This window comes from Populus euphratica, unplaced genomic scaffold (genome assembly GCF_000495115.2).
Source record: "Populus euphratica unplaced genomic scaffold, PopEup_1.0 scaffold37.1, whole genome shotgun sequence".
In the NCBI taxonomy this organism is placed as follows: domain Eukaryota; kingdom Viridiplantae; phylum Streptophyta; class Magnoliopsida; order Malpighiales; family Salicaceae; genus Populus; species Populus euphratica.
In genome coordinates, this window is record NW_011499909.1 from 447982 (window position 1) to 468447 (window position 20466).

The 20466-nt window shown below is 34.2% G+C and overlaps 3 protein-coding genes across 3 annotated transcripts; 2 read left to right on the forward strand and 1 right to left on the reverse strand.

The window, feature by feature from the left end:
* Positions 1 to 115: 115 nt before the first annotated feature.
* LOC105133735 (bidirectional sugar transporter SWEET15-like) lies at positions 116 to 2528 on the reverse strand. Its single transcript, XM_011037827.1, has 6 exons — positions 2292 to 2528; positions 1453 to 1489; positions 1143 to 1353; positions 877 to 1038; positions 668 to 787; positions 116 to 559 (listed from the first exon to the last, which is right to left on the reverse strand). Exons 1-6 carry the CDS (start codon positions 2341 to 2343, stop codon positions 293 to 295), a joined length of 849 nt encoding a protein of 282 aa, XP_011036129.1. The 5' UTR covers positions 2344 to 2528; the 3' UTR covers positions 116 to 292.
* A 3481-nt stretch (positions 2529 to 6009) lies between these two features.
* On the forward strand, positions 6010 to 7894 carry DCI1 (delta(3,5),delta(2,4)-dienoyl-CoA isomerase 1). The gene is made up of 2 exons (XM_011037828.1): positions 6010 to 6728; positions 7520 to 7894. The coding sequence occupies exons 1-2, from the start codon at positions 6098 to 6100 to the stop codon at positions 7708 to 7710; spliced, it is 822 nt and encodes a 273-aa protein (XP_011036130.1). The 5' UTR covers positions 6010 to 6097; the 3' UTR covers positions 7711 to 7894.
* Positions 7895 to 16463: 8569 nt separating this feature from the next.
* On the forward strand, positions 16464 to 19314 carry LOC105133737 (glycerophosphodiester phosphodiesterase GDPD1, chloroplastic). The gene is given in 8 exon segments (XM_011037829.1): positions 16464 to 16685; positions 16789 to 16985; positions 17631 to 17690; positions 17791 to 17871; positions 17952 to 18152; positions 18248 to 18343; positions 18488 to 18684; positions 18797 to 19314. Coding segments are annotated over 8 exon segments (1167 nt in total). The 5' UTR covers positions 16464 to 16585; the 3' UTR covers positions 19032 to 19314.
* The last annotated feature ends 1152 nt before the right edge of the window (positions 19315 to 20466 follow it).

Here is a 20466-nt window from a genome sequence, read left to right on the forward strand (position 1 = left end):
GCTAGCTAGGCCACGCATCTATTTTAATAAAGTGAAGCCTAATTTAAGCTGTATGGTCTGTTTTACCCAGTGTTCCCAAGTAAGCTCACTAACATGTTAAAACAAACAAACAAACAAACAAAATAAGCATTTTGTACTGCTTTTGATCCTTATATCAAGAGGGAAGCAGACACATCTCACTCATACAGAGTGTACGGCATGAAATTAATGCAACTGGTAGGGGATCAATGGCATGACATGATCATCAGTGAGGAAGATTGTAACGAGGCCATAATAAATAAATACAGGTGGCTCAAACTGCACATTCATTTGATTGGAGGTCATCGTGGGAAGCATCCGTGCTTTTCTCATTCTCCTTAGACTCCTCTGTTTGGTCATGCTCCGCTGCACTCACATCAGGTTGAGCATCAACTGGATAAACTTCAGAAGCCCCTAATGTGCTTAGTATGACACTGCTCTTCAAGATTTCAGCTGGTATCTTCTTTTTCTTTGCATTTCTGTAGATTCCATACAGCAGCATCTGAAGTAGCCCCAAGACGAAGCCCAAGATGTTCGGAAGCTGCGAATTCACATGGAAACAAACAGATTAATTTAACGGCTGAGCTTAAATGAAAGAGGTGGATTTCTTTTTAATATTTTTCGAAAATAATGCATAGAAATCACTTACAGCAACACACAAGTCCTTGATGAAAAGGCCATAAGCAAACCACATGACAGCGCTCAAAGTAAGGAAAAATGACAAGGTGAACGGCATGAACTCAACGCTTTTTGTTCGAATGATTTGTTTCTACAAAAAAACAAATGAATGATAGGTGAAAAACATGAAGCTAGCTAAAATTATGAAGTTGTAGTTCAGTACTCTGAAGTCAAACTCACCACAATGCTTAAGGGTGCTGCAAAAACGCATACAGAGAAGGCAACACAAAGCCAACCTAGAGCCTTGACACGAGTTGAACCACTTGCTAGAAAATGTGTAAGGAGAAGGATCAACGAGAATAACCCCATGTTCATAGAAACAAGCAATTTGATTGTTGAGACCTGCATCCCAAAACTCAAGTTATATCATTAAAATGGATTATTGATATTACAAGTTAAATCTTGAATAAAGCAGTGGTAGCAATTGATAAATCATGCATTTATACCCTGCTCTCTCTTGTTGCATAAGCGATATAAATGGCAATGTAAATACTCTCTATGACACATCCAAATGAGTTGATGGTGACAAGAAGAATTGCATCGTTTTTGAGCATTGCATAGTAGAGCCAAAGCATAGAACTAAACAATGCCACGAGATAAGGCAATGATTGGAAATCTTCTGTTGATTTTTTCCTTAAAATCCTGATAAATGTTGGCCTGTAAGAAAAAATAGCTATTTAATATTTTCTTCATTGGATTTGCATAATCAAGAACAACAAGCGAAGAAACACAAACTCAAGCACAATATATACTTACACTGGAGCCAGGTATACCATGAATGAGATAATGTTACCTGTCATCATGCATAAGAGAATTTTACCGATTAGTCAGCTAGTCATCCATAAAAATTAACAACAACATGGAGCAACATCTTGATGATCAGAGAAAGAATGGGTGAGCATAACTAGGATTGGCAATAAGATTTTTCTTGTTTTCTTTCTTTGTCCTTGTTTTTCTTCTAAATTCTTTATAAGGTGTCAGGAGAAGATCTCTAACATATGATCACTTTCCCCTTAATTATTTTTAGCAAAGGTTAGTTTCAGGAAAGGAAAGGAGTACAGGTAGAACAATCTTACTTTTTTTGGTTACAAAACAAATAATATATACTCGAATAACGAGGAAGGTAGATCGTGATTTTATTATCGAGTTCACATATATACATTAATTATTAGAAGAATTAAGGATCTATTGGCATTATTACTAGCAAAGCAAATAACTATATATCTGGAAACCAACAACTACAAGTACATAGAATTAGGACAACTAATTGACATCTTTGCCATATTACTTAAGTAGCATTATAATTGCGTGACAAAACGTTGAAGAAGAAGAAGAAGATGTGAGTAGATTGCAAATCTAGAAGTTAGCTAGCTAACTGTTGACAATACCACGAACCTAAAGGAGATTAACTACTGAGAGGATGCTAAAGATAAACGTTTTGCAAGTATCGATCATGTAAAGGGAGGAAGAAAAGGGAGGAAGTTGTGTTTCCCACAGCTAGCTTTCTTTCTGTTTATTTGTATGCATTGATTTTCAGGCTAAACTCTTTAAATTTTTCCTCATTAATGAAAGGAAAAAGATGGTGCATAATATACCGAGGATGCCGAATGTAAATGCCAAAGGATGCTGCATGTTCATCACTGCCATCTGAACTAATTCCTCCTCAATAAATTAACACCAAACTAGAACCTCTCTATATGTGGAAACTAAGAAACAGAAGAAGCAGAGGGCCTCAGGCAAATTAAGGATCCCTTGCTTTCTGTGTCTAAGAATCACTCGCTACCTAAAGCTCCCCCTTCTCTCAATGATCTCATGCAAGCCAAAGTTTTGAGAACCCTTTATATACACACAAAATTCACACTGTTGATTTACATGTGAAAAACTATACAGGAGAGTGTGCGTATTGAACTCATTCTTGTTGCATGACAAGTGGAGAATTAGTAGGTGGCGTAGCCCAAATTCATTTTACACAAATTACCTTTCCTTTTCCCACGTACCCTCCTCCTCGCGTGCTTACATTTCGGACCCAATTAATGAGCATGCATACAATAATTTTTTTATTCTTAAGAACACCACCTTTACAGGGAAAAGTTTCACTCCTTGGTTATAATTGTTGATTTGGGTCTAATTAATCAACAGTAGAATTTACTTAACATGAATTCAATGACATTTAATTAGATGCACTAGCAGTGGTCTTTGTGGAGGATCATACATTGCACGCACCCTGACAGAGAGTGGGATGGATCAGTGAAGAATGTGTCGAGGCTCTTACGTTTCTAACATACAGCAAAGCTATCCCCTAATACAAAGCTTAATTCACGTGACTTCTCCACAGCTCTTCTTTTCTTTTTAGCCGTTTCGATCTCTCCTCCTACAAATCTTCTTCTCTAGTCTTCTTGAATCCTCTCAAACGAAAACAAAAGGAAAAAGAAAAAAACCAAACACGCATTGACACGTCAGCTTAAGTTACAGTATTTCTGTTTTTTGTTTTATAGCCAGCAGTGTGGTGTGTGCATGTATGTTTTATGTAAGCATTTAGGCTTATAATACATGTCGTGTTATGGAGGGGATCTCGCTTTATTCTCCTCCAAGCCATCTGTTTTTGCAGTTATACAAGGAGAAAGCAGATGACAAAATACATGAACTTGCTATTTCATAAAAGAACAAATGATTAATTTTCTGCTGTTCTCTCTTTGCTGTTATTCTTTCTAGGGTTAGCATTTATTTCAGGAATATGCTACGTTTATATTTAGCTGTACTTCATTTAGCTAATTTATTTATTTGGCAGCTAATTTGTAGTTCTTGTTAAGGCTAAATGTACCAACTGCTAACTAACCAATGGCTTGAATTTCTTCACTTGCCTATCAGTTTCTTTAAAAGGGTACTGTTGTTAATTAATTATTTCCATAAAAGATCTGAGGTTAAAAGCTTAGTCCAAATCACGTATATATAGTGTTCTAGCTTAACTGATCATACCCCCCTAAATACAAATTTAACTGTTTAATTATTGCTAGTAATTTAGCTATTGGCGTTCACCAAGAACAGGAAATCTTCTTTTTAATAAAGAGAGAGGGAAACATCTAAAATTGAATCAACGGAGTTGGTGTGTTTGACATCATGTTGCATATGTTGTTTTTTAAGAGTAATTTTTAAATAAGTTTTCTTAGATTGTTTTTTACTTTTAAAATCTTAAAAAAAAAAACTAAAAAACCCATCAATTCCGAGGTAAACAAACTTTACAAAAAGGCAGGTGAAAACGCAATCACATCTTATCCTTCGTTTGCTTTTGATTTGAATGAAAAGGTGTGTGTGTATATATATATATGTAGTGTCATGCTGTCTTTCTAGGCAAACAGTTGTAGTTCTTCCGATTTCAATGATTAAAGGGACATGATTGAATAAGAGAATTAATAACAAACGTAAGGGTTCAAATCAATGCTATGTAGCAGACAGCAGGAAGAACGAAAAATAAACGAAACAAGAAAAATGTGAATGTTGTTTTTTTTAATAGTATTTTTTACTTGAAAATATATTAAAATAATATTTTTTTATTTTTTTAAAAATAATTTTTTATATCAATATATCAAAATAATCTAAAAATACTAAAAATATTAATTTAAAATATATTTTTTAATTTTTAAAAAATATTTTTAAAATACAAAAATAAACTCATTTAGAGGCTGTCAGCTAAGAGGTAATATGATCATACGCGTGGCATAATTGATAGCTACATGTTGATGACTGGAAGACATCTTTCCATCTCGTATAATAATTGAATGTGAACAGCAGGTAAAGTCAGAGCTGCTAGAGAATGTAATCTCGGTAATAACCTTCAAGTTTCAGTCAAAGACAACCTGAGATGCTGCCGATGTGTTTTGAGCGTCGACATTTTCCTTGTCTTCATCCGTTGGTTTCAGACAGAACACCGCACCATTACTGGATTTTGGAATGGTGATAAGGTGGTTGTGGTGGGGTGAGGTAACATGTACGATATGGGACTATGGAAGAAGCTCACGAATATCCTTTTGTTTCTGCTGTTGTAAAACGTTCTTGTAAAAGTTTTTTTATATATATTTTTTAATTCTTTTAAGATCATTTTAATATATTTTTTTATAAAAAAAATACCTTAAAAAGCCACTAACATGGTAACAAACAGAATCATAATCAACTAAAAAAAGTTAAGATGACGTTTACAGGATTAATTTAATAAAGCTGAACATGAAGATGTACACCTTTTGTTTCTGGAGATAAAAAGCTGGATTCCCCAACTTTAAAACTCTTATCTCCTCTTTATCAGCTTATGAGAATTCTGGTGACGTGGAGATCACTTGATTACGTGCAATCTCAAGACAAATCTGCAATATATACATGTCTCCTTAATCTGTACAACAACGTTTCAAACTCATTTCATAATTGGCACACCCTTTGTTCTTTGCTTTTAATCTTGAATTAATGCCCCTCTTGAGGTCATCGACTGCATCAATCATGACCGAATTAAGGAATTTTAGTTTTTTGCTTAACAAGATCCATTGATTAATCTCAATCTCGGCTTCTATATAAGAAATTAAATGTCGTACACAACTCTTCTAATGAAACATCAACGCCTTATCCCCCAAGAACTTAATCATGCACGAGCGAATAAAGGAAAGGTTTTTTGTTTATGCCGAAACCACTAATTAATTTCAATCTCATCCATATAAAATATCATTGCGCACAACACTTCTAATCAATCATCAACCGTATTTCAAAGCTATTTTTTTTTTAATTCTTTATCACCTTTTAAATTAGCTTAAATCTACATATAAATTTTTCATGGTTATTGACATTATTTTAATTATAAGATTTTAAGATATTATAGGTTGGTTTACCACCAAATCAATGCTTTGAACATAACATATCGAATCTTTTTTGGTATAGTTTTTTTTTTAATGTTTTTGTGATTCTTTTTATTTCCACTTTTTTTTATTATATTTTGCTTTTAGCTGCTTTTTACCAATCCTTTCAATATACCAACTTCTTAGTCGTGGTGCGCAAGCTGGCCCGGACACCCACGTTCTTTTTACCAACCCTTTCAATATACCACCTTCTTAAAAAAAAAACGAAATCACCGGCCGCATTAACTCTCAAATTCTCAATTATTGATGAGCAAAATTATTGGTTAAATAAGAAATGAGATATATAATAAATTTAGGGATCATTGTCAAAGATATTTGTTGGCATGTGGGTTTGCATTGTGAAGCGTGAACGTAGAATCTGGTTACCTGGGCTTGACTTCTTTTCCCTTTCTTTTTGAAAATAAGCATTAGAAACGTCGTCGTTTAGCTGAGGCCTTCCTTTTCTCTTCTAAAAGTTTTGTATCGTTTTCTTGAAATTACTCTCACAACCCAAACAAAAGTCAGAAATGGAGCCCTACAAAACTCTCCATGTCTTCCAAAAATCTCCTAACTCAGGTGTTTTCCAATTAAATCTCAACCGTCCATCTCAGCGAAACGCCTTATCGCGTGATTTCTTCACTGAATTCCCGATTGCTCTCCAATCCCTCGACCAGAACCCTAACGCGTCCGTCATCGTCCTCTCCGGAACCGGAGACCATTTCTGCTCCGGTATCGACATCAAAACCCTAAACTCCATCGCCAACGATTCCGGCGATCGTGGACGATCCGGAGAGAGGCTCCGGCGAGACATTAAGCTCCTGCAGGACGCGATCACGGCGATCGAGCGGTGCAGGAAGCCTGTGATCGCTGCGATAAAAGGAGCGTGTATCGGTGGCGGTATCGATATTGTGACAGCTTGTGACATTCGGTATTGTTCTAAAGATGCTTTTTTTTCGGTGAAGGAAGTTGATTTGGGGTTAACGGCGGATTTAGGGAAGTTACAGAGGTTGCCGGGGATTGTTGGATTTGGTAATGCAATGGAATTGGCTTTGACTGGTCGGAGGTTCTCGGGTCAGGAAGCCAAGGAGTTTGGTTTGGTTTCTCAGGTTTTTGGGTCTATAGAGGAATTGGATGAGGGTGTGAAAATCATCGCCGAGGGTAAGTTGGTCTTATCCTTTGTTGGTTTTAGCTCTTACCGTTATTTGTAGGTGTAAAATTTAGACTTTTGTGTGGATTAGGGCATATGTTTCATGCTTGCATATGGTGTGATAGTTTGAACAATTTTCTAGGGGAAGTCTAGATAGAATGCCTATGTTATGAGCATAGCTGCACTCCTGATTATCATCAGGACAATTAGTTTTGAATTGAATTGCAAATGCAATAGCCATGATGGCTATTGCATTGGAGCAAAACCCCATATCTTCATTATCAAATTAAATGAAAATTTTGACAATGTATTGGTCTATGATGAATGATGATGTGATATATGCATTGAAGTTATCAAGTGAGTATGTATATGAAACAATGTGTTTCTCTGTATGAGGTGTTTGGGCTATGTGAAAGCCGTAGCTCAGTTTGTATGAGACTTGAGTACTAGAAATTTTGTTGTTTTGGGTATGCTTATGTTTGCATTAGGATGTTGGCTAATGCAGGTTTTGTTTAATTAGGATTTTTGTTTGGTGCTGATATGATGTTTAGCAATTTCTCTCTCTTGCATTAGCAAACATAACTACACTCTGCATTTTGGTATCTTGCGATGTTTTTTAGTAAGTTGAGGCGTGGTGGTGAAATGTGGTAGCTGCCTCATAAATTATTGATTTTGACTGGCTTTAGTGGTTATTGTTATTGTTAGCATGTTACATGGCAACTGCGTCAGCAAACTTCACTTTCATAGTTTTTAGAACCATACAATTGCTGAAGATGATGTGTTGTGAGGGTGATTTTACCAGGGATTGCAGCAAAGTCGCCTCTTGCTGTCACTGGGACAAAAGCCGTTCTATTAAGAAGTCGCGACTCCAGTTTGGAACAGGGATTGGATTATGTAGCTACTTGGAACTCTTCAATGCTTGTGTCTGATGATCTCATGGAGGCAGTCTCGGCACATTTACAGAAAAGAAAACCCACCTTTTCGAAGCTTTGATCTTGTCTTCATGGATTGGACTGCGTACTACATTTTTAAATGATGATATCTAATATAATAACTTGATGTATTATTCATCAACGCCACATGATGCATCATTTGTCGATCTTGTAACAAGATCAATACGTTGTTTCTCAACAGTTCTTAATGCAAATGGAAGTCCAATGGACTCTTCCTAATAAAAGCTCGCATTTGGAACTGTCAAAAATCCAAATATCAGTTGAACGAGAACGAGAAGTGTCGATAAAGAAATAGACAAAATGGAACTCTAATTCTAGTGTTGGCCGCAAAAAATGAAAGAAAATCAGAAGGCAATGGATGGCTAATCTTGGCTATCTAAACTTTGGGTCGTTGTTGCCTGACTGCAGCATAGGGAATTAAGGACCATGTGACCTCGTTTAGTTACTTACAGATGATATCTTAGTTGGGTTTAATTACTCTACTGTAGTTTTTATGCGGAGGCTGGGTGTCCAACTCTTGTATGCAGTTCTGTTCTGTTCCCTTCGAAATAACTCGAATGTTTTCCAGTGGTAGCACGCAGCAAACTCTATCCCAAGTCACTCCTCCCGGGTTTGAACTTCAGAAATCTTTGTAGGAATCCTATGTCTATCAGCTAGAGCATCCCCTTCCTCCTATTTGTTTTTAGCATATTCCTCCCTCTGTGAAAGCACTGTGATTTTATCTCGAATGTCGAATGTTTGAATTTTATGTTGGAGCTCAAAGCTGTGAAACATGATCAGGCTTAATTAGAGCATTCGAAGGTTTAATTGGTTTGATTTCCTTACATTTCTATTCATTAACCGTTAATTATTCTATTCAAAAGTTTGATCTGATTTGCTTTCTTCAGAAAATAATTTCGTTGCTTTTGAGAAATTCCTATCCATAATCTGACCAGTTTGGTCTGATTTACCTCCAACTGAAGCAAAATTTGGGCGTGTATGAACTTCTTTTCATCAGGAAGTTTTCATTTCAGGAAAAGGCCAGAGGCCTAGATTGCTGGACCTAAAGCCCAATCACAGCTTGATAGACATTGATGTCATGACCAGTGACTTATTACTATTGTTGACTTATTACTATTGTTGCTGTTGTTGTTTATCAGAATAAGCAGAGCATGTTATTGGTTGGTGGTTACCTATTCTTCGTGAAAAAGACAATTAGACCGAACAGATTTGAGATTGAGAGTGAGTCTAGGAATACAATAAATATCGGGAAGAGAGATGTTTAATATTGAAATTGTTCCAATATGTATTACATTCATGAGAGAACCATTGGTAGTTTGAATTGATGGAGTATAACTATCATGACGTTTGGTAGGAAAGGGAGTGGAACCAGCTGTTATGTGACTGCAACGGGCAGAGTCAAAAAACCAAGATGAATTATCTAGTGTGACTGATAGAGAGGGTGGATTACCAAAATAAACAAGGACTTGTTTGAGAATTTGTTCTATCTTAGAACTTAGAAGCAGAGAATTTTTCAATGGGAGCAGTGGATGATGAACCTTTAGTTGTAGTGGCAGTGACTCTAGAAGAAGTACCATGTGATGTGTATTGTTGGGAATATCTGTTGGGATTTTGAAAACAATCACGTTGAAGATGACCGGGAGCTTCCTTATGACAAAATCGACAAACTCGAATCGGGCATTCCAAGAGAATGTGTCCTGGTTTCTTACAGTAATTGCAAATTTTCTTGGAAGATCCATATGATTGATCTTTGTTATTGGATTGAGGTCCTTTGACAGTGGTAGAGGCAACATTTATAGGAGTTGGTTTGCGAGGGGCAAGATGAGTTTCTTCCGAGAGAAGTTCAGTAATAGCTTGATCCAGAGCAGGCAAGGGACGGCGATGAAGAAGAGACGCATGAACATGCTCAAACTCATTAGTGAGGGACATGAGACAGAGAACCAAGTGTTAACGATCTCGATAGTCATAAAAATTTTCGGCACTAGTGACATCTATAAATTCTGGTTTGCGGAAGCGAGTTCATCCCAAACGTGGCGCATTTCAGATAGGAAATTGTTGATAGATTGTCCAGGTTGTTGTTGCATGCGATGTAGAGTGCTAAGAAGATGGTATTGATGTGATAGATTTGCAGTAATTTAATGTTTTTCTAAAAACCCCACAAAGTGATTTGGTAGTGTTGAATCTACCAAACTAGAGACTGATGAAGTGAGCACATGTGCTACGAATTCAGATGGTGATTTTATGGTTGTTTTTATCGCAATGCTCAAGACGATCTATGTATTTGGTGTTGTCTTCATTTATCTTCTCTAGTTCAGTGATATCTCCGGTTACATAACACTAAAGTTTTTAATCCTTAAAAAACTAGTCATAGCATGAGCCCATATAATATAGTTAGGCCTTTTTAATGTGATTGCCACTAATAGTGGCAATGACATAGCATACTTAACAATTGATAAATTGAGAAACTCTTAAACTAGTGGCTCTATCCACGCTAAGATAGAGAGAGAGAGTGAGAGACAATAGAAAGAAGAGAAAATTGTATTGAATGTTGTGTTTTGTTTACAAGAGAGCGCACTCTATTTATAGCCTAGACAAACAGGGGGGGTTTTCTTCTGTAACCAATATATATGGGATAGATATATTTATTATGTAGACTAAGAGGATGTTTCTCTTCCTAACCAATATGGGACACATTATATACATTAAGATAGAGAAAGGGAGAGGGAGAGACAATAAAAGAAGAAGAAGAGAGAATTGTATTGAATGTTGTATTTTGTTTACAACATAGTGCAGTATATTTATATCCTAGACAAAGTGGTGAGTTTTCTTCTCTAATCACCGTGGGATACATTATGTACATTAATAGCACCCCTCAAAAAAAAAAAAAAACTTGAGGCGGTAAAATGGAGACCAACTTGAGTTTGGAAACTAAATTATGAAGGCTTTAGTAAGATATGTTTTAGTGAAGATATTAACAATTTGATAGCAAATGAAATTGAGGATAATTCAATAGTCTCACAGGTAAGATGTTGTTGTACAAAGTGATAATCAATCTTAATATACTTTGTACGTTCATGGAATACATCATTAGATGGCAAGTGGATTATCATAGTTAATGATAGTTGCAGTAGAACAAATGACACCCATGTCTTAAAGTAACCAACAAAGCCAAAAAAGTTCCTAGGTTGTTTCAACAATTGCACGATACTCAGTTTCTATGCTGGATCGAGCAACAATTGTTTGCCTTTTGTTATGTCCAAAAAATAAAAGAAATCACCAAGAAAAAGACAACAGCAAGTGGTGAATCTATAACCAATAAAATCGCATGTCCAATCAGCATCTCAAGTGACGAGTGAGCATTGAAATGGAGGCCATGAATCAGTGTCCTTCTGATGTACCTGAGATAATGCAGAGCACAGCTGCATAATGGGGTGCACTGTGAGCATAGAGAAATTGACTACGTATCTGGTGTTTCCATTATTTTTCCCACTCAAATGTTTGATGCTTGCCTACTGTGCAGGTAAATGCAACTTGCTTGTTGTCCACCGTAGAAAAAACTCAATTCCATGAGCTCAACGAAGAATTCAATTCCAGCCATGATGAATCTTGCATAAAAGATATTTCACATACATGATTGGGAAAGCTGGTGCTTTTCCACTTACATCGAGAATATTTTAAGGTAATTTGAATAGTCTCAAACTCCCCCAGATGTCTTTGGATCCGTCGGAGCGTAGTTAGGACGGTATGGTCCAAATGTTAGCCATAAATCTTCCTGAGCAAAGATATATCTTCAGGGAAAAAGCAAGGCTGGAGACAACTAATGGTATCTTGTTATCTGTATTTACATATCTATCTCACATTAAACACTCAATCAATTCAGAAATTTAGTCACGAAAATGACAGTTAAACTGAGATTTCTAATTCCCTTTGACTCCCAATTGTTCTTAGTGTTTGAACAGAACCAAGAATATATGACTATAATAGGCAGATGCAAATCTCATTAATCCCAACAATGAGAAGGAATCCAAACAAGGGCAATCATAAATAAGAAACACAACCTCTTTAGTATTTTCGATTTTAGCTGACTGAGCATAATTTATCAAATCATAAAAGATTATATTTAATTAGATTTCTGTTAGAATTACTTAACAAAGTATGTTAAGTTCCATGACGTTAATTCCTTAAAGAAATATAAATGGAATATTAAAAAAGGACACACGATAAGCGATCGCAATGGATTGAATATGAGCCGGATTATACTCCCCGATCCAAAATAATTAAATTCATCATGCACATGCACTTTTGACATGAAAATACTAGATTGGAGAAAAAAAAAAAAAAAAACCTTTTTAATTTAACAAATATTTACTGGATATTCAGCCACATTATATTTTTCAGATTAATTTTATAAAAGTAAAATCTAAATTTAAAATTAAAAAAAATAATATTTTTTTATCAAATAATCATATTAATTTAATAATTTAAATTGTTAGGTAAGGTTCTAAAATATTACTTATATTATTCTCTAACACACTCCCTCGAGTGAAAGTTCTTTAACTTTAAATCTTGTATATATTCATATTATTTTCTACTTAATTTTTATCAAATAAATAAAAAAGATGAGATTTGAATTCATGATCGCTTAGTTATCAAGACTCTAATACTATATTAAAGAATCATCTCAAATTAATAACTTAAATTATTAAATGAGATCTGAAAATATAATTTATATTATTTTTTAATATCTTTATCTAAGAACCATAAAATTATAAAAATATAATCCAAACTTTAAATTTATACATAAAATAACAGAAATCCCCCATGATTTATAAAATACAAGTCCATGAATTACATTGAAAAACAAAATCACAACTACACTAAAAAAACCAGGTGGAGGGATGCTCAGTTTCTTGTCCGGTAACGGAGCCGAGCTAGCAAATGCGACGTGCTAGCTGTCCACCATACAAAAAACTCAACTCCACGAGGTGCACGAAAAGTCTCATCAAGATCAATTCCACCACTACGAAGCATGCGTGACATTTTATATGCACGTGACGAAAAAGCCTGGTGCTTTTCCACTCAGACGCCATGTTTATTGAGATTGATTAGCGTTTACTTCGATGAATTTGAATTATTTATTAAAACGCCATCTGTTTTGTTTTTTCCATTAAAATGAAGTGATGTGACACATTGCTAATGGCTTGCAGCTATGCAAGACGATGTACATGCATGCATCCAACACCATGCTAGACTTCCAGCTTACTTTAGCTCAAAGCCGTCCATTTTGGAGGGTGAAATCACGCCTTCTTTGACATTTTCTGCGAAATTTATTCATTAAAGCAAATTCCCTGAATTATGAACTACAAAAATTAAATTTATATTATGCTTCAAAACCTATCTCCAAATACAGTTCAACTGAGGTAAGAAAGCAACCAAATACGGTAATAACAAGCTTTAAACCTCAGTTCCTCCTCCTCTTTCTTTTCTATTGGAAGATATGATCTGGCATTGTCCAAAATCTAAAAAATAATAAATAAAAATTCACAGCCACTTTGCTATCTGGGCATGTGGGATTTTCAGCCCACCACGTACCTCGGTCTGTCCCAGCGTGCCTTTCCATGTATTTTTTTTCCATGAGCCACGCGCACAATTTTCTACACGCACAAACAACTCTCCATATCATGTAGAACAAGTATTATTTTTAAGGTTGTTAATTTCGTTTTGTTAGTATTTTGTTTTTCTTATTACAACCATAAATTTGAGTTCCAACATGTTTCTGTTTTATGATCTTGTATTGTATTTGCTTTGATTAGCGTTTTATTTTTTTACTAAAATAATAAATTTAAATTTCAAAATATTTTAATTTTTAGTTTTGTAATCTTCTATTGCGTGGATGCTTGCATGTATATAATTCAAAATATTTACTCAACAAGATCTAAATTTAAATATAAAAACAAACTAACTTTAAATCATATAATACAAATATAATATCAATTAATGATCTAAATATAATTTTAATATTTTTAAATAGTCAAGATTTAATGCTAAATAGAACTCCAGCTTAAAATAATTAAACACAAATAAAATATCAAAGTATTAAAAAAATAAAAGTTTTTAATATAAAATAAGTGAAAATCAAACATCATTGCCATACTTCTATTCTTAATAACCTTTAATAATCACTGCTTTTCTACCATTTTTGTTTGTTTATTTCATTGAAATAAATTCTTATTTACAGGCAATTCATGATAAGAAACTGAAAGCGGATAATACTGATGGCGATGATACCAAAATGGCTCAAATGGTTTGCTCCCTTGAAAACTGTGTGCAGTGCATGGTCTGCGGAATTAAAAGGTTTGATTCAGGATCCAGAAAAGATGTGATTTGGTTCAGGTTCTTCTTGATGCTAGAGGACGCCAAAGAATTCTGATATAGTGGCTAGGCAGCCTCTGTTAGGTGTTGCATATATATATATATATATATGCAACACCTAACAGAGGCTGCCTATATATATATATTTTACTTTTAATGTATGAATGGCGTAATCCTTCTACCACTGGTTAAATGTGTTGAACTCATGAATTTGGAGGCTGAAACTGCACTTTAAATTTCAATTGCAAATGGAAATGCCATATTTCCAAATTCAAATCATTTGACGGTATGAATGCTGATCTGCAATTTTACTGGCTGAAGGGTTGGAGTTGCATGTTTTGTGCCATGAAAATTCTGCTAGAAAGTGCCATTCCGGCAATAAAATTGACAGCCTTATTAATGACACTGTTCATCACCATTATTTTCATTAATGGTGTAGATGGCACAATAACTGATAAGCCACTATCACTGGCAAAAAATAGTACACCAGTTTTTCTATAATGTATCTGGAAACAAGATCTCAAATCACTTTAAATATTAATTGAAAGTAAAATGGTTGATATAACCAAAATTAGAAAAAGGAGTTTGATTTGATTAGAAACTTTCTATTACACGTATTGTTAAAGATGTGTGTACCGTTTGTTTTTTTTTATCTTGATGCTTTTTTTAAATATATTTAGCTTGAAAATATATAGAATTAATGTATTTTAAATTATTTTTTATGATTTTGATATATTAATATTAAAAAAAATCATTTTAGTATATTTTTAAATAAAAAGTATTTTTGAAAAATATTATATACCACAATACCAAACATATATAATTAAATGTACAATTAGGGTATATAATCTCTACTATGCAATAAACGTGACTATTTCTTTTTTCATTAAATGAATTTTATTCGTTACTAAAAATTAAAACATATATGGAATGGCAAACCGAATTAAGAATATATAAGTGAAAAACCACATGCACAATGACATTATATGTTATAAAATTCATAAACGATCTTTTAGTTTAGAATAAAACTAATTATTTAATTCATACTTCAACTTGGATAGTTTTTTTTAAAAAAATATACAAGCTTTTCAAATATGTTTTTTTAATAATTTAATTATAAGTCAAAAAGCCTATACATGTATTTGATTAAATATATCAAGAATCATTTGTTTTAATAAATTCAAAAATAAAATATTAACATGTTTATTCAAGCTTTTTGTTACAAGTTAGGTAATTTTTGTTTCTAACACAAAAGAATTAATTGTGTATAAGTGTTATTAACATGTTTTTTAGTATCGATATAACTACAAACCAAAAACTTGATTCATATATATAATAAAATATTATGAAGATTATATATATTAATTAAAACATCCAAGATCTCATGTTAATTTTTAACATAATAGAAAAATAAAATAATATTTTAATTACTACAGTGAAAACACAATTTTTTTTTTGTCTCTATATAATAATTTTTCAAAAGAAAGTATAGAGAAAAAAAATCACAAAAGAATAAAAATAAAAATAAAAAGAATAGTGTAGATAGGTCAAGAGTATACTGATAAATATTTAAAGTATAAAAAATTAGAAATTATTTAAAAAAAAAATACAAGGAAAAAAAAAAGAAAAACTAAAACAATATAACCAAAAAAATGAAAATAAAAAAAATAATGATACATAGGTCAAGTAAAATGATAAAAATATCAAATATAAAAATAAAAAACAAAAATTATAATTTCATCACCATCATAGTAAAGAAGGGGCAAATCTTACAATTATGTTATTTTTACAGGAAAAGGACTTACGTAGCTGATTGAAATTTTTTTAATAAAGTAAATTAAAGATTAACTGAGTTGGGTGGAGGTTGTTGAAGATTCTTGCATTTGATCTCTCTACAACAATCTAGAAGATGAAGGCAGGCAGGGCATTTCTAGTGTTTAGCTATTTCTAATTTCTCGTGTGATTAGGAACAGGTGTCGTGATTGCCGTGTAGGACCTGTTTCTTTTCGTCTTCTTTTTGTGTGCCTGGATCTAGTTACTCTCCAAATGGAAGAATTCAAGCCACGGATAAACGTAAACTCATAAGTAGCTGCATCAAGAACTGCAAAGGGCGCCAACCAAATATAGAAGATTTATCTGAAACAGAAAGACTAAACTGGAGGAATGGATATGGGCAAAAATAAATGCCTAATATATGAGGTGTTCATGACGAACATCTGTGCCTCAAGTTAAATTAGGACAACGCAAACAATGAGATGAATGAACAAAGCACCGCAGTTTCCCAAGGAAGGACCAAAACTAACCTTCTCTATATGGAATATTCTATCCAATCTCTGGAGCCTTCCCTTGGAGCATTAAGATATGCTTTTCCTTTAATAAACCAAGAAAAAAATATATAGATTTTTTTTTTTTTTTTTTTTGCATGTGTAGCCCTTTAAATACCACCTCCATACCTTGCGCGCATACATAGCTCAAGGACCCCTGTGTGTTAGAAACAAACCTCACAATCCCTTTTGTGTCCGCTCTTTCACTCTTGAAGGGGAATGGCTCTAAAAGCTGCTCATGTCTCCGATTTTCCAAAACTTGATCAAGTCCAAGAGAATGCAGCATTGGCCCTCTGTTCTTCCCGATTGATCACTCAATGTAAGTAACTCCTGATCAATCACCGCCTTGCATTCTTGATCTATGGTCTTTTCTTTCTTAAGAAGAAGCATGAGTTTCTTTTCCCTGTTTAATTGATGATCAGGTGTGAGTATTGAGGGAAGTGATGACACCAAGCGAGGATTTAAATTCGGAAAATTTGTGGTGATGGGACATAGAGGGAGCGGAATGAACATGTTACAATCTTGTGATCGGAGAATGAAATCCATCAAAGAGAATTCAATTCTCTCCTTCAATTCTGCTTCCAAGTGACCTCTGGATTTCATTGAATTCGACGTTCAGGTAAAAGATAAATCAAAATTGTTCATCTCCTTCGCTTAATAGCCAACTTTGTTGGTATATCATTGTTATCGCATGCATGAATCTCTGGGAGGGACAACCAACATAATAAGAAAAAGTTGTCAGGTTTCTTCTGTCTCCATTCGCCTCAAAACTGACGCAGCTTTTCATCAACTTGTTTTCTTGTTGCCACGTCAGTGGTCGGGTTTGCTGGCCTGGTTCATTGGATTTTGTCTCTTCTTTCTTGTCCGTTTTAGTATGATGCCTGTCTAAAATTACACGTCGTTGGTTGCATTTTGGTGATCTAGAATGCGGCTTCCTCACTTTTGTCCAGGTCCATCTAAAAGATTTATGGCCGAGAATCATCATGGGCTTTTGTGAATGCTTACCCAATCTCTTTCGACTCATTCAATCCAAGATATTTTGTCCACACAAGACCTCTATCTCAAAGGCCCAAGACCCTTTTTTATGTTGATTTTCTGTTTGTGCTTGACTGTAAAAATTAGAATCTCAATTGCGGATACTGATTAGTTTCCTTCTGTTGGTTTGTTTTGCCTTCTCTTGATTTTACTATTAGTGAGCGAAGATCCTTTTAAAAGGAACTGTAAACAAAAAAACAAAAACTATATACCACCATATTTGTTGTAGGTGACCAAAGATGACTGTCCAGTCATTTTCCATGACAACTTCATCGTCACTGAACATAAGGTTTGTCCTTTTTAACCCTGGTTCTCTTCCCATTGTTTTAGTCATTATAACTAAGCTTTTCAAAACTGATTATTTATCTGTTTTGGCTATTGTTTTTCAGGGAGAACTTATTGAGAAGCGGGTTACTGACCTCACTTTAGATGAATTCCGTTCATATGGACCCCAAGATGAAGTTGGCAGTGTATGAATCATTTCAGGCCTTGAACCTTGTTTTTAAGCATGATGTATATTAACAGGCACGAAATTGTTATAAAATTACAGGAGGGGAAGTCTTTATTTAAGAAAACAAAAGACGGGAGAATCTTTGAATGGAAAGTTGAAGAAGATGCTCCTTTTTGTACACTGCAAGAGGTTTTCCAGAGAGTCGATGATACCATGGGCTTTAATGTTGAATTGAAGTTTGATGATAACATAATCTACAAAGAGGATGAACTAAAACATATTCTTCAAGTAATTTTACAGGTATTTACTCCTACTTGTCTCAGATTTTCGTTGTTTAGTAAATTTGATCTTCGCAATTAGTAATGGCTAATGTGCACTAACGTTTCTTGAGCTAGGTGGTGTTTGAGCATGCCAAGGAGAGACCTGTAATGTTCTCAAGTTTTCAACCTGATGCAGCTCTGTTGATGAGGAAATTGCAGAGTACCTACCCTGTAAGATTGCTTTCTCATTGGCGTTCTCACAAAGCTAATTCGATCTAGGACATTTGACATCTGTATATAATTTCTTTCCTTGGGTTCAAATGAGTCTTGGTTGTTCGAATGATTTTAATGGTCTTTACTGATGATGTAATCCAGGTATTTTTCCTAACCAACGGAGGTTCAGAAATATACACGGATGTGAGAAGGAATTCCTTGGATGAGGCCATTAAGGTTTGCACAGAAGGTGGCCTCCAGGGAATAGTATCCGAAGTCAAAGCTGTCTTTAGAAATCCAGGAGCAGTAACAAGAATTAAAGAATCTAAGCTTTCCCTGATTACCTATGGCCAATTGAAGTAAGAATTGCCTACTTTACATTCTTTCAAACTTGTAATATATTCCCTAAATTTTGAACCAAAAGATTTTTATCGATTTTAGTTTATCTTAAAAATATTTGCATATTTGCAGTAATGTGACGGAGGTGGTACACATGCAACACTTGATTGGCATTGAAGGAGTGATTGTTGACCTAGTTCACGAGATCACAGAGGCAGTCTCCCATTTTGTAGACTCTGCCAATGATGGTGAAGAATCGGGCTTGCTTGCGGAGGAAGGGAAGATCCAAGTGAAAACAAAGCCTCGATTTTCAAGAAAAGAGCTCTCATTTCTGATGAAGCTGATATCTGAATTTATCCAGTCTTGAAAAGTGTTACATCTGCCAGTATAGTTTAATTCCCGTAGCATCAAACAACTTTGGTTTTGGAAAGGATGTGCCCTTCCCTTCCTTCTCCATGTCTTAGCGTGTACATTATATTTCCATGCTAGAAGCTGTTGGTTAGACTGTAGTTGTTTGGAAAGCTTTGAAGTTAAACCACTTCAAGCTTTTATGTAAAATTGAAATGCATGTTACTACCATAGTTATGAAAATCATCTTGTAATTTGTTGGTAACAGCAGAACTGATCGCAAGAATTTTTTTCTTTTTTTTTTAATCCTAGTTCAATAATCGGATTCCCTCTCAAAATAACGTAGTGCTTTTTTGGTATAAAGTAAGAGGCTAAACGCTAAGAACATGAAACTACATGGATGCTTGACGGACTATAGCAACCCCTAAAATATGTCGATACAAAAGATTCGATATTCTTATGCATGATAAGTTTTAGAAAATTACATATTATCTTTATAATTTTGTTTCTTTATTTAGTTTAGGAATGCCTATATTAACTATAATTTATTCTTGAGATTTTTTCCTCTTTAAATATTAAGGTTTAGGCCTACAGTTAGCATAAATAAGGTTTTAGCTTATACTTTCAGCTAAAATTGATTAATAAAATTAAATATTTTAATGTTTTTATTATTGTGAATTTGCTTGGTTTTTAAGAGTTTTGACATGTGACAAACCTTGTGGATGAAAGTTTTGACTCGTAACAAATATTATGAGGCTTTAAAAGTTTTAACTAGTAACAAACCTTGTTATCATTGGCTTCTCTACTACATTGTGGTATCAAATTTAATGATCCCTGATAGGTATTTTCATGTGTTGTCGAGTCACCATGGTTAGAGGTGTTTAAAGAAACCGATTAACTGAGAAAACCAGAAAAAAAAACTGAATCGAAATAAAAAACCGATTAAACTGATTTTCAAAACCACAAATTTTAATAGGTCTAGTTTGGTTTCGGTTTTAAAACTAAAACCAACAAACCAAACCGGACCAACAAAAAAACCAAAGCTATACAAATTAAGAGGGTATAAATAGTTAAATACTGAAACCTAACCATAAAAGCCACCGCTTAACCCTTGAAAATATTTATCTCAATCTTCCTTTCCCTTTCAAATCTCAATTGCTTTGCCTTTACGTTTATCTCCATCTCAAAAGTGAGCCAAACATAAACTCATCTCTTCATCTTCTTAACTTCTCTTCTTTTTACTTTTGCACAAGTCTTCTTTATTTCTACACAAGTTGTTGCAGTTGCAGTAAAAGGAGATAGCCCCTGTAAAGAAAAGATAACAAGGTAATTTTTGACCCAGTACTTGGTGTTTGTCTAGAGATCCAAGGTATATCAACAGGAAATAATGATTAATGACCGAAGATGAATTTATAGCTTTTGTTGTTTACGATAACAAAGATGGATCTATTACG